This window comes from Bidens hawaiensis, unplaced genomic scaffold (genome assembly GCF_021521415.1).
Source record: "Bidens hawaiensis isolate Kalapana, Puna unplaced genomic scaffold, B.hawaiensis_p1.1 tig00025659_1, whole genome shotgun sequence".
NCBI classification, from domain to species: Eukaryota; Viridiplantae; Streptophyta; class Magnoliopsida; order Asterales; family Asteraceae; genus Bidens; species Bidens hawaiensis.
In genome coordinates, this window is record NW_027494108.1 from 256148 (window position 1) to 270355 (window position 14208).

General features: G+C 35.3%; 1 protein-coding gene and 1 pseudogene across 1 annotated transcript; one reads left to right on the plus strand and one right to left on the minus strand.

Moving 5' to 3' along the window:
* The first annotated feature begins 7105 nt into the window (after positions 1–7105).
* On the plus strand, positions 7106–8683 carry LOC143571985 (heat stress transcription factor B-2a-like). The gene is made up of 2 exons (XM_077057266.1): positions 7106–7331; positions 7898–8683. The coding sequence occupies exons 1-2, from the start codon at positions 7116–7118 to the stop codon at positions 8681–8683; spliced, it is 1002 nt and encodes a 333-aa protein (XP_076913381.1). The 5' UTR covers positions 7106–7115.
* Positions 8684–9728: 1045 nt separating this feature from the next.
* On the minus strand, positions 9729–13621 carry LOC143572003 (uncharacterized; annotated as a pseudogene).
* Positions 13622–14208: the final 587 nt, after the last annotated feature.

Here is a 14208-nt window from a genome sequence, read left to right on the forward strand (position 1 = left end):
CACCACTTTTTTCATTCCCACGTAATGAATCATTCCATTCCTACTATCATTGCTGCATACCAAACACTGCCTTGATCCTAAATTAGGGATGTGTATAGGCCGGTTTGGTTTGGTTTAGTTTTAAGCCCTTGTCAAAACTAAGACCGAAATATTTTTTTTGTTGTAGTCTCTTAACTGATCGGTTTTTGTTTTTGTTTCGGTTCGATTAACCAAATATTTTACTAATGAAGTTGGGCTTTTAAACTTTTGGGCCTTATAAAAGTAATTCATAAAAAATGAGTTGGGCATTTAACAATGAACAATTGTTGTCTACTTAAGTAAGGGATATTGGATTTTAATAATCTTAACTTTATGCTATTTGCTGATATTAATTTTAACTTAAGAAATATCTTATATTAAATCTCAAGTTTTACCTTATTGGTCTCCATCGAGTCTTTTTTTAAAGGAGACTAATCCGGTTAGTTTTATGGCAAAAAAAAAATCATTTTTCCAGGTTTGGGAGACAAATGAAAGGGTAATTAAACTTCAAAACCCATCGCCACCATTGTCATCACTGCCACAATCGTCCCGCCACCGCTGCCGCTGCCATTGCCCGCCGCCATCGGCCGCGACAGTGGCGGGACAATGGTGGGCAGCGACGGCGGCGACATCAACGGTGCAGCATCGACAATGGTAGTGGCGGGTTTTGAAGTTTTAATTGCCTTTTCGTTTGTCCCCCGAACTTTGAGAAATGATATTTTTTGCCCTAAAACTATCCGGGTTAGTCTCGTTAGGAAAAGGCTCGATAAAAGCCAATAAAGTGAAAGTTAGAATTAAACTAGGGAATTTCTTAAGTTATGATTAATAGGCGAAAGTTTGGATTGTTGAAATCCAATATCCCCGTAATTAAATAACTTTTGTACTTGTATTCTGGGTAACAACTCAACAAGTTAAAGTTATTTAACTAAAGTTTGTTAAATAAGCTCACGTTTCATAAACAAGAATCATGAATATATTTGCGTGCGGGCATACATATTGTCACGATCTCTCTAGAGTTCATGTCGTGTGATTGTTATGATGTTTGAAGTGTCTAGAGCGTTATGAAAACATTATTTATTGGCCAGGGATTTTCTGAACTCTCTATTTACTGTAACTCATTATCCATGTCACAAATAGGTCTCAAATGCCTCACATTAGGCTTGATCTAAATCATCTACTACATTAAACAAAATGTTATATTTACTTTGTAAATGGTGTTGGTAATCATGCTCCATAGGTTAAAATCTACAAATATTCTTAGGTCAAATCATGGACCATATGTTGTGTATTAATAGTTGCATAACTCTTAATTTCTTATTAAGGGTTCGAGCCCTCTTATGGCGGGCAGGTGCAATTCATTTTGGTGTAGATTGGGACATTGGGTGGAGTAGGACAGGTAGGGTAACATTAATCGTTAAAAAAAGAAAATATATATAAACAAGAATCAAACTAAAACCATTGGCATCGAGTCAAGACGACCTAGCTAGGGCATTTGCGAGGTACCATACCTTTTAAGGCTTTGACTAACAACTCAACTTTAATGCTGTGTTGCTATAAAAGTTTCCTTATTTTATGTAAGTTCAGAAAATTTATATAAAAAATCTTGTTTTAGAGGATTTTTCATATAAAATGTTAGTTTTTTATATGTTAACCAGTTTTCAAGACAAGCACCATTTGTAGAATCTTACGAGTTTTAAGACTAAAAAAATGTTAAAAGAGGAGTATTTCATCTGAGACGTTAATTAAGAATCTTCTATAAGTAGCTAACACCTTAAATGATAATTTATTGAAATTGTTTAATGCATACTATTAAAAGTGTGATAAGCTAAAAGGAATAACTTTTTTTTATGCTTACGAATAATTATTAGATGGAAGTTTTCAATTGTTGATAGGATATTATTGATTTAATTAAAAGACTACAACTGAATTACTCAGTATTAAATGTATTTAGTTTATACACATCTAAATTGGTCTAGCAAACCTCTTACTCATTAAGTTTCAACGATGATGTTAAATAAAAGTTTTACCTGTTTATCTCTTTACATGTATTCATAAATCATAGCTCTTAATAATATGCCACACAAACCACCTTCTCCACCACTAATCATGTCACACCCCGACCAAAGGCGGCGGAACATGCCGAGGTATAACGATTGTCTGTAAGCACATGACACTAATTAAAGTGACAGTATTTAATAAACTCATTTCATTTCACAACATCGAAAATGTCACATAACAATTATCCATAAAATAACCATAAACAAGATATCACAAAATATGGCAAATTGATATTGTTCATTTTTACTAATATCCTAAGGTCTTTGATGTCGTTTTCTTCACAATCATAAATCAACCAAGATGCAAACCTGCAACATTTCAAAAAATAAAGTTTGTCAACACAAAGGTCGGTGAGCAATTCATAAGTTTAATCATATTAATATATAATAAAGATAGCCACAAAACTTGCATACGAAACGATAAATAAAAGTGGTAGTTTGGATAAATAGATATCGCTAAACACATTAGCGACACCTAGCTATAAGGGGATGCCAAATAGTCTAGGATTTTATAGTTATCGTTAATTGCATTACGTTAACGACACCTTGCTATAAGGGGATGCCAAATAGTCTAGGATTTTATAGTTCCACCAACCAAAAGCGATAAACACATAGGCATATAAGCATAGAACACCAAATCGAGCAATTATTTAGGTAAAGTATACAACTACGTCTGTGGTTTAAGATTCAAATATAAAGCATTTTGTTGAGTAAGTATGAAATGTCACCCCCAAAATAAAAGATGGAAAATGGGGTATGAAGTACTCACCTTCAAGTGGTAAACTTGAAAGATGATAATTTGGAGATTTGTCGGAACGACGAGTTTAACGCACAATGCCTAAAAAGAAAAGAAGTCTTGAATTTAGAAAGGTTGTCTTGAAGGTCTTTAAACAAAATAAATGTTGAGAAATGTAAATAATTAAAGTTCAAGGTTTAAAATGTGACTATTTAAGAATTTATAATAACAACCCTTTAAAAATGTAAGTTTGCTCGAAACCGGGTTAAAGTATCTAACCTTAATATTTACTCAACCTATGTTAAGTAATAAGGTGGGTAAAATGCAAGAATGCAAATCCCTTTGGAATAAAGATACTAAAACGGGGTTTTTTTATCGAGTGTTCGGGTTGTCGGTTCGGGTCTTGATAATTGGTCAAACCCAAAGTCAACTTTCCAAAATATTGAATGTTATGAGATAACTCAATAAAATTTAATAAGACTTAACCAAGTATGTAATTCCATTGTTTTAGAACTAACAACGCACGTTAAGCGAGTGTTCGGTTTTGTCGGTCCAAACTTTGTTATGAGATCAAGTTGGATCCAACATTTCCAAGTACTTAAGAAAATATTTAAAAATCAATTTGTAACTATTTTTAAAGAAATATACAAGTCTTGATGGCTAAAAAAAAACACACTTGTGTGTCTTAAGCAAGCAAGAATCGGTTTGGTTCGGTTTCCATCTCACAACAAGTTCATAGATGGTTTCCACATGTCCAAACACTAAAGAACTTGTATAATAATGTACAAATAAAAAAAATACCAAAAGTTAACAATAAAGTCTTTAAACAGAAGTTCGGTTTTCGGTTCGGATCGTGTTTCGGGTTAAGACCGAGGTAAGATTCTACAAACCCATAACCATAGAATTTGTAAAAATGATTTTAGAAACTTAGATCTAACACTAAGTATGTTTAAACAAACAAAACTAGTAACAAAGTTCGGTTTACGGTTTAGAGCTATTTACGGTTAAACCGAAGCATAGACTTTTAAAAACCCATAACCATGGAACTTGTAAACATGACCAACAAACTAAAATAAGCAAGATTAATATGTATGAACAAGTTATATAGATGTATATATATCAAGGACACGAAGTCCTCCATGAAGCCTTGCCTTATGGGGTCCGAAACCTCACCGACCGGAATCGGAGAAGTAACTACCAAAGGTAAACAAGGGGTGTATATTATATATATGTTGCACAACCATAAACAAGTATTAATAAAGCTACATAAACTAATTAAGATGAAAGACCAAAATCCTTCAAGAACACTTAAGAAGATAACCTTGAATCTTTGATGTTTGAGAGAGTTTTTTTTTGGAGTTGTAGCAAGGGAAAATGAAGAGGAAAGGTGGTGTATATATAGGGTAATGTTGGTGGTCAAATATGGGTGTGAGACACAAGAGATTTCATGCAAAATGGATCAAGACAAAAACACAAAACAGCAAAAAAATAAATAAATAAATAAATTAGAAATAAATAAATAAAAATAAAAATAAAAATAGGATGTTTTCAAGACCCAACAAGTGTGAAACAATATTGTAACATAAATCCATCATTTTGATTATAACATAAGCTTCGGTTTACATAATAAACAAATACAAAAACGAATACAAACAATACTCGAAATTGACGAATGTCACAAATAATCACCATATCGACATACTCAACACTCACTTATTGACTTAAATCTCTTAACAATCGGGATATATTATTTACTTGCTTTAATAGTTTATTTAAACTTACTAAATCTAGGCCTGTAAACGAACCGAACGTTCGGTGAACTTTTCGTGAACCGTTCAGCTGGAAGTTTGTTTATATTCGTTTATTTAATAAACGAACGAACACGAACAAAAATTTGTGTTCGTTTAATTAAACGAACAAACTGAACACATGCTCCGTTCGTTCATTTATGTTCATGAACGTTCGTTTATGTTCGTTTATGTGTTAATAGAAAATAATTAAATATTTTTTTGGAAAAGTTATCTACTTAAAAAGTTTTGTATTTGTTAATTTGTGTTCATTTATGTTTATTTGTGTTCATTCATGTTCGTTTATCTTTATTGAATTATGTTAAACGAACACAAGTGTTCAATTTTAAATAAACGAACAAAAACTTAAATATTCGTTCGATTAAGCACTCGTTTCCGTTTAAAGTTAAATGAACGAACACTAACATACCCTTGTTCATATTCGTTCGAATTGTTTACATGCTTTTATTATTCACGTTGATGAATACATCGTTCTTAATTTATAGGCTTTGTCGATTTTATTTGTGTTCGTTTGTGTTTGTGAACCGTTCGTGAACACATTAATTTCCTTAATGAACGAATACAAACATAAAATCTCGTGTTCCACAATTAAAGTTAATAAAAAATGTAAACATATATATAACATTTTCTCTCTCCTGAAAACATATATAAAAATTAGTAAAAAAATGTTAAAAAATAGCAAAAAAATGTTTTTTGATTTTTCGATGTTTTGTATTAAATGTAACCACATATATTACGTGTGTAACAAAAAAAATACAAAAAAAAATGATGTTACATAGGGTTTTCATAACTCAAGTGTGTTTTCATTTTATACTTCCCCTACTTGATCCACCTCTTTTTCTACAAATATCTACATACTAGTTTTAGAGCTCATGTCACACACGGGATAATTCAAATTATAAAATTATAAGTAAAACAAATAATTATATAGCGTATATGAAAATAAATGTATTACATCTATGCTTGTATCTATACAATGTGTATATAAATTGATTTTATTTATATCACAAAATGATTTTTTAATGAACTTAATAAAAAACATGCGGGTGCAAAATCGTACCCGAGAATGCTTCTTTCTATTGAAAAATTCATTCTCGGTGTCATATATGTATAATTGAAAGAATTTTGGTTATGAACCAATTTCAAAAATAAAAAACTTCTCATACGATAGTAGCTCTAACCACTCAGCCTAAATACAAAAGAGGCGCTACCTTTATTGATATATTTATCAATTTATCACCCATCAAAGGAAAGTAGGATATTAAATTGTAGCAATGGATGTTCTTCAAGAACTATGTTTTTATGATTTACACCATAAAAGATTTTGATAAATTTCTGAGGGTTTCTTTACTTTGTCATAATAACAACATAAAAAATAGCATGCTAACTCATTCAATTCCGTGAATATTTTATTTCATTTGAGCATAGTTTTGGATGACATGCTTCCCATACAACGTTCTGATCACCATTGAAGGAAAAATTAATGTTGCCATAAATATTTCAAATTTGATAAAAGTTTGAAGCATTGATAGGCATGGGTGTGGCATATCGAAAATGTTCGCAATCTTTTATTAAATTTTAATAGTTGAGGGAAAAACAGTCAATTTGCCAAATCCCGAACCTTTTGATTATTTCAAAAAATTCCCTTCAAAATAAACTTGAAACCTGAATCATGTTAAAAATTATAACTTTCATACTTTTGACATTTTAAAGTCAACACTTTGAACCCATAACAAATTTGACGATAAATCTATTTTGCATTCTCAAACTTTTAAAAATACTCAAAATTTTCATTTTTGACCTGTAACAAATTTTGACCTAAATGTAGTTAACTTGTACCAAACAATCTATTTACCAACTTTTGACCAATAAAATCAAATTTAACTTTCATAAAAAACCCAGAACAATTTTTATTTGAGAAACATGATTTGTTGTTGATTTTTGGAATTCACTAAGTATTTTGAAATATATAGTAAAATAATATGTTAATATTTATATTTATAAAAATATATAGATATTATATAAATATAGTGTAAAAGGAAAGTAAATAATTATTATGGTATATTAGTTTTGAAGGGAAAAAATTATAAGAATTAATTAAACAAGACAAATGTACATGTTTATTTTAGTTAATTAGAATAGGTAGATATGATTAGCAGCATATAAACATTTTAACTCCCGAAAAAATAGCAACTTAAGATTGAAGAAATGATCTGCTGACCAAAAATGACATTACCCACATTATAGAATTCATCCATCCATCGATCCATCCATCCATCAACAACTTGCCACATAACCAAACTAACCTTTTACTTTCTTCTTTTGCGTACCTTCTAGTCACTTCCTCTTTCTTATTCTCGTTCTCTCTCTTCCTATCCTATCCTCCACCGGAATATTCTAATTCCACTTCCAACCAACCAACCTCTTGATTAATTCATTACTTCACTTCCTATTCATTACTTGTATTATTATATTATAGTTATAGGTTTTACGGCCATGGCTCCGGATGACGCCAGTAGATCCGTTCCCACGCCGTTTTTGACCAAAACGTATCAGCTTGTGGAAGACAAGACCATCGATGACGTCATCTCGTGGAACGATGACGGATCCACGTTTATCGTGTGGAATCCGACTGAATTTGCTAAAGATCTGCTCCCGAAATACTTCAAGCATAATAATTTCTCTAGCTTTGTCCGCCAGCTCAATACTTATGTAAGCTCAGCTTTCATGATTGCTTCGGTTTATCTTTTATAAGCTTCAATTAAATACAAATGACTCTTTTTGCGTCATAACTATATCAACATCATGTAAAATTCATATATTAGTCCAATATCGGTCAAATACTGGTCAATATTATATTAACGGTACCGGTATTTTTGATTGATATTTCGTAAGAGACCGATAACCGATATATCGGTGATATCGACTGCATAGCAAATAAGTGAAGTAATTGTGTTAATATTAGAGTAATTATTATTACTTTATTTAATTTTTATAACATAACTGCTCTAGTTCAAAACTTGGGGCGAGCTCGAGTTCGGCTCTCAATTTCTAAAGCTGGAGCTCGGGCTCGATTCGCTTACTATTTCTTAATTAATTTATAAATATATTTTGTTCAATTATATTTCTATACTTAGCGTAATATATATTGTTTAGTTGTTTTTTCATAGCATTTTATAGATTCATTAATAATTATTAGATATATATAAATATATATTATAAAAGTAATATTAATGACATGCTCGCGAGGCGATTAAAATTATATTGATATTTGATAGGGATTTAGGAAGGCTGTGCCTGATCGATGGGAGTTCTCTAATGATTATTTCCGTAGAGGCGAGAAGCAGTTGTTAAGCGATGTACAACGTAGGAAGGTCGCAACCGCTTCACCGGCACAACCTCCTGCTCCGGAGGTACCCATTGTAGCTGCGCCTGTGGTTACAGTTGCAGCGTTGCCATCACCGCCTATTAGAACGGCTTCCGCTAGCGATTCAGGCGAAGAACAAGTCCTGTCGTCTAACTCGTCTCGAGTTGCTACGGCTAATTTGAATTATGAAACTACAGTTAACGGAGGAAGTAACGCGGAGCTTGTTGGTGAGAATGAGAGGTTAAAGAAAGAGAATGTTCAACTGAATAAAGAGTTGAGTCATATGAAGAATTTATGCTCTAATATATATGAGATGATGTCTTGTTACTCAACGGATAAACCGTCTGAAGGTAGTAGTTCGCACCAACCATCGCAGCAGGCGGCGAGGACGAACATTGAAGCGCTAGATTTGCTACCACTGAAACGATTAGCCGAGGAGTGTATTGGTAATGGAAATAATCATCTAGAATCATTGGCAGGTGATTCGATCCGCCCTAGATTATTTAGTGTATCGATAGGCATGAAACGACTGAGGGATGAAGCGGGAGGTCAGTATAACGATCTGCAGCTTCAACAGCCTGGAGTAGACATTAAGTCAGAGTCGTTGGATCGTAAGGAGAGTGGGGGTAGTGTCAATAATCATGAATCTTCGTCGACGATGATGGAATGTGAGCGGTCGGATCGTATGTCTGAGTAGCTTTAGGTAGATTGAACTTTGAAGGCTTTCAAGTTTTGATTTTGGAAATCAAATGTGGAAAAGTGTAAATGTGGTACTAAAGTTCACTTATCATTTGCTTTTGAGTTTTTGCCTTTTAGTTGAATTAGATTTACTTTTGTTAAAACTCAAGATTGGTATGAAAAATTCAATCATCTTGCATGTTCAAAAGGTCAAAATTTTACAATAAAGTGTGAAGAAACTTGTATGTCATGATTTTAAACTTTTAAAGTTAAAATAGTTTCTTAATGGATTTAATTTAATTGCTTTGTGTTTGTTAATTTATCACAATTGTCAACTACTTTATATCTGTAACTATAGGTCAACATTTGGTGTAAATAGCTAATGCTTTCTATTATCAATTTATCATTTATCAACATGGCATTTGTAGTTAATAAAGATGAAATTAGTATGTTCTATACAAGCAAGCACCTCCATCGCCGGTCTCTATAGTTGTTCACGGAGAATACTAGAAGAGGACATGATTCTCGGTATCATTTCATTAGCTTGAAGCGGTATATATTAACAAACTAACGATTTGACCCCTACTTTGTTACGCTATTACATTTTCTCCTTATGTTAAACATAAGTTAAACACAAGATCAAGAGATGCATATGACGGAGGTAGCAAAGACACGCCACGAACTACCCGAGTGCCTGTAAGCTATAACTAACTTTTCAATAACCCACTTCACTAACTAACTTGTAATAATGCACTGATAAGTTATAACTACTAGCAAACTGCAACACAAAACTAGAACTCAACAAGCAACAAGCAAAAGAACAAAAGCTTACTATTGGAGTATTGGGCCATTTATGTGAATACTTAAATGGGCTAAGCCCAAGCATTTGTTTTCGTTTAATTTACTTTCAAAAAGGCCAAAGCCCACTGAAAAAAATGCCAATATTAGTTTGTACTTTAATCTATGATACAAATTCAAATAAGTTTTAACTTTTTTTCTTGTTAAATAAAAACATAGTGCTTACAAGTTACAACCATTGCTTGATGTTACTATCCAACACTAGTCTACAAACCCTCATGCTTGATTCCTTTCAAGAACTTAAGCACATGAAGCATGGTAGGCCGATTAACCGGATTTTCCGACACACAACTGGCTGCGACCTGAAGCGTCTGAAGCATCACGGGCTTCGAACCACCATCAATAACTGTTGGATCAAGCACGTCAACGGCCTGTCCTTTCTTGATCTTATAGCAAACCCACCCCACCAAATTTCCACCTTCCACATCCTTAAACTCGAGCCCGGTTGGCTCCTTCCCGGTCACCAGTTCAAGAAGTATCACTCCAAAGCTATAAACATCACCCTTGGTTGTTGCCCGCCAACTTTGACCATACTCGGGCGGTATGTAACCAAACGTTCCCGCCAGATCCGTACTCACGTGCGTCTCACACGCACTTATCAACCTTGCAAGCCCAAAATCAGCAACTTTTGGAACAAAATCTTCGTTTAATAAAATGTTACTCGCTTTAATGTCTCGATGAATAATATGTGGAATAAACCCGTGGTGCAGAAAGGCTAATCCCCGAGCTGCACCGACTGCAATCTTGAACCGTTTAGCCCATGTCAAGATCTCCATGTCCCCAGTTCGGGTTCTTAGCCAATGGTCCAAACTCCCATTAGACATATAATCATACACAAGCAGCTTCTCTTCACCAAACGAACAATAACCGAGCAACGACACAAGATTTCTATGCTTAACTTTACCCAACGTCTCCATTTCCGCCAAAAACTCGCGTTGACCTTGTGACTTTGACTGATTAAGTTTCTTGACCGCAACGATCTTCCCATTTGGTAACCGAGCTTTGTAAACCGTACCAAATCCACCGTCACCGACAATCTTTGATTTACAAAAGTTATTGGTGGCAGTTAGAATGTCTGCAAGAGTTAGCTTCACAAGGGACTGTTCAAACATGGCTACGTTAATACTTAACGATTCTTTCGACCGGCTGCTACTCAAATAATAATCGACAGAGCTGCTATTATTAACACCGAGAGTTTCACAGTCGGGCTTTTTCTTTATTCTGCGAATTCCTTTTATTGCCACGATCATTATAAACACTGCAACCAACAACGTCACAGTAACAATCAAAACCAGCGACCAAATGTTGAAAAACTTAGACCCACGGCGAAAAGCCAAACCCGGGCATTGCAAACCAAGAATCCCACCACATAACTCTTTGTTCCCGGATAACGAAATTCTCGACGTGTTTATGCATATTCCGGTTTTTGGAACCGGGCCTTCTAATCTGTTTCGGGCCAGATTCATGTGGTTAATATTGGAAACACCACAAAGACTGTCGGGAATTCGGCCCGAAAACTTATTATCCGAGAAATCTAAATACTCGAGCTGCATCAGATTCCCGATCCCCCACGGAATCTCACCGGTAAACGAGTTCCCATGAAGATCCAAGGAAGTCAAATACGACACATTTCCTAATCCTTCGGGTAATACACCCGAAAACAGATTATTACTCAAATTTAAAACTTCAATCCGCCACTCAGTTGACCCGATAAACAACCCGTCAATGTAACCCGATAACTGGTTTTGTTGTAGAAACAACCCGACAAGATTCAGCATGTTTGAAACAGTTGAAGGAAGTTCACCTTTAAGCTGATTATTGCTTAAATCCAAATGAGTCAGCCCGGTTAACTTCCCGAATGTAAATGGAATCGAACCCGAAAAACGATTACCAGTCAAGTTAAGCTTAACCAAATCATGGAGTCCGCCTAATTCAGGCGGTATACTCCAGGTAAGATTATTATTCCCCAAATACAACCCTTGAAGCTTAACAGATCGACTAAACTCCATCGGTAAGCCACCGGATAACACATTGTTCGATAAATCCAACGTCGTGAGATTGCTTAACTTCGCTAAAGACTTCGGTAACTCACCGGAAAGCATGTTATCATTTAGCAAAAGATCCACCACAACCAAACAGTCTCCCAACTCATCCGGAACCAAACCCGTCAACCGATTATGCGAAAGATCAAACAACCCGTGATGCTGAACAAAGCTCGAGTCCGGTATGCCAACTTCTCGAAAATACTTCGACCCACCCGACGAGGGGATTGGACCCGAAAGCTCATTATTCGAAAGCACCAAACACTGTAACTGATCCAAACCCGTGATCTCAACCGGGATCGACCCGTTTAAACTATTATTACCAAGATCCAATGTAGTGAGAAAACCACATTTCCCAATCTCAACCGGAATAAAACCCGTAAAATTATTCGAATTCAAATTCAAAACCGAAAGCGAACCCAAATCACCAATTTCCTTCGGGATTCCACCCGTCAACCGATTATTATCAAGAACCAATCTTTCTAACACAACAGCATTCCCAACTTCTTCACCTAGAGTACCGGTTAAACGATTATTACCAGCCGAAAACTCCATTAACGTCGTCGAGTTCCATAAACTCAATGGAATCGACCCGTTTAACATATTCGAATCAAGATCAAGAGCTATTAATGGCAGCCTAGCAAAATAATCAGGTATACCCCCAACTAAACTATTATCAGACAACATCAACTGAGTTAAATTCCCACAACCCGCAAACACGTCCCCGATTTCACCCGAAAACATATTATTTTCGACATCAAGCTCGTTAACAAACCCGCATTACAAATCTCCTTAGGAACAAACCCAGTTAACAAATTATGACTTAACCCCAAAACACTAAGCATTGAACAATTCCCAAATTCCCAAGGCACCCGACCCGAAAACTGATTACCCGACAACAAAACCGAATTAACCCGATCCCACTTCCCGATCCAACCCGGTAAAGAACCCGAAAGCCGGTTACTTTCGACCGAAAACGACAACATCGGAAGCTCCGAAAGCTCTTCTGGTAAACCACCGGACAACATATTGAAAGACAACACCAATGTTTTAAGGTTCCGACAGTTTCCAAGCTCACGAGGTATAGAGCCGTTGAGCTCGGAGTATACGAGGTTTAAAATGGTCAAACTTTGGAGTTGACCAAAGGATGATGGGATTGGACATTTTAATGGGTTATAAGAAAGATCAAGTTTTGTTAAGGATTTTAAGTTACCAAAGGTTTTGGGTAATGGGCCTTGGAGGAAACAAGATGGGGAGTAAAAATTTTGTAGCTTTTTTAAGTTACCGAGTTGGTTTGGGATTGGACCGGTGAACCGGTTCATTCCGATGAAAAGATCGGTGAGGTTTAATAAGTTACCGAGTTGGTTTGGGAGTGGGCCGGATAACGAGTTGTTTGCAATGTCTAGGAATATTAAGTTGGTAAGATTAGTAAAAAGTGATGGTGGTAAAAAACCGGATAGTAAGTTGTTACCGAGACTGATAGACCGGAGTTTTGTGAGCCGGCCGAGTTCCGGTGGGATGACTCCGGTCAAGGAGTTGGAGGATAAGTCAAGTGACTCTAAATTGGTTAGTTTTTTAATGTTTGGGGGTATGACACCGGTGAGAAAATTGGGTCCAAGTTCAAGGGTTTGTAACTGAGTCAACTCGGTGAGTTGACTCGGTAACTCGTTTGAAAACTGGTTGTTACCGAGTTTGAGGACTCGGAGTTGATGGAGTTGGGATATGGTGGGAGGAATGTTGCCGGAGAGTTTGTTGGATGAGAGGTCTAAGGTTATGAGATTGGTGAGGTTGAAGAGTGAAGGGGGAAGTTGGCCTTTGAGTGAGTGAGTTGGGAGAACGAGTGAGGTGACTCGGTTGAGTTGGCAAGTGACACCTTCCCATTGACAATGTGGGGTTGTGAGGTCCCATTTTGTGAGTAAGAGTGAATTTTTTAGAGATGTCAAGGTGTTTGCTTCAAGGGTTTGTTCATCTATGGATGCATTGATAATAATGGTGAAGGATAGTAAGAATAATAATATTATGCATGAAAGATGAAGAATCTTGAAGTTGAACTCCATTTGTAAGTTTTTTTATAAAAATTTGAGGGGTTTTATCATGGTTTTATTCAGAGAGAAGGGTTTGGGGAAGATGAAACAATGGAAGTATTTATTTCACCACAAAAAAAAAAGGTTTTGTGTAATGTGAAGTAAACGGTGTCGTTTAGAGTGAAGGGAAGTCTTTTGAGATGAAGCGGGGTCAAAAAGTTGACGGTCAAACAAGTTTGGGTGGATTTGACGATAATGCCCTTGAAAGATGGAGATGAAGGAGGAATTTTTTACCAGGGCTAGCAATTCGTGTCTTAACAGGTTTAACAGGTATGAAGCGATGCGCTGAATACAGGTATCAAATATGAATACGACTCGTTTAACTACTTTATATGTCATGACTATAAGACAGTTTTAAGTTTCATGTACCAATAATGGAATACGATGGAGTCTAGCATATTAATTTCAATTATTTAAGAAAATTAAAAAATCACATACCACACTTTTTTGCTTAACAGGTCTTATCATGTATTTAACAGGTACCCAATTACCAGCCTTATTTTTTACCAAACTAATGTCAGTGGAAAAACTATTTACCAATATGGTGTTCTCTAAAAACT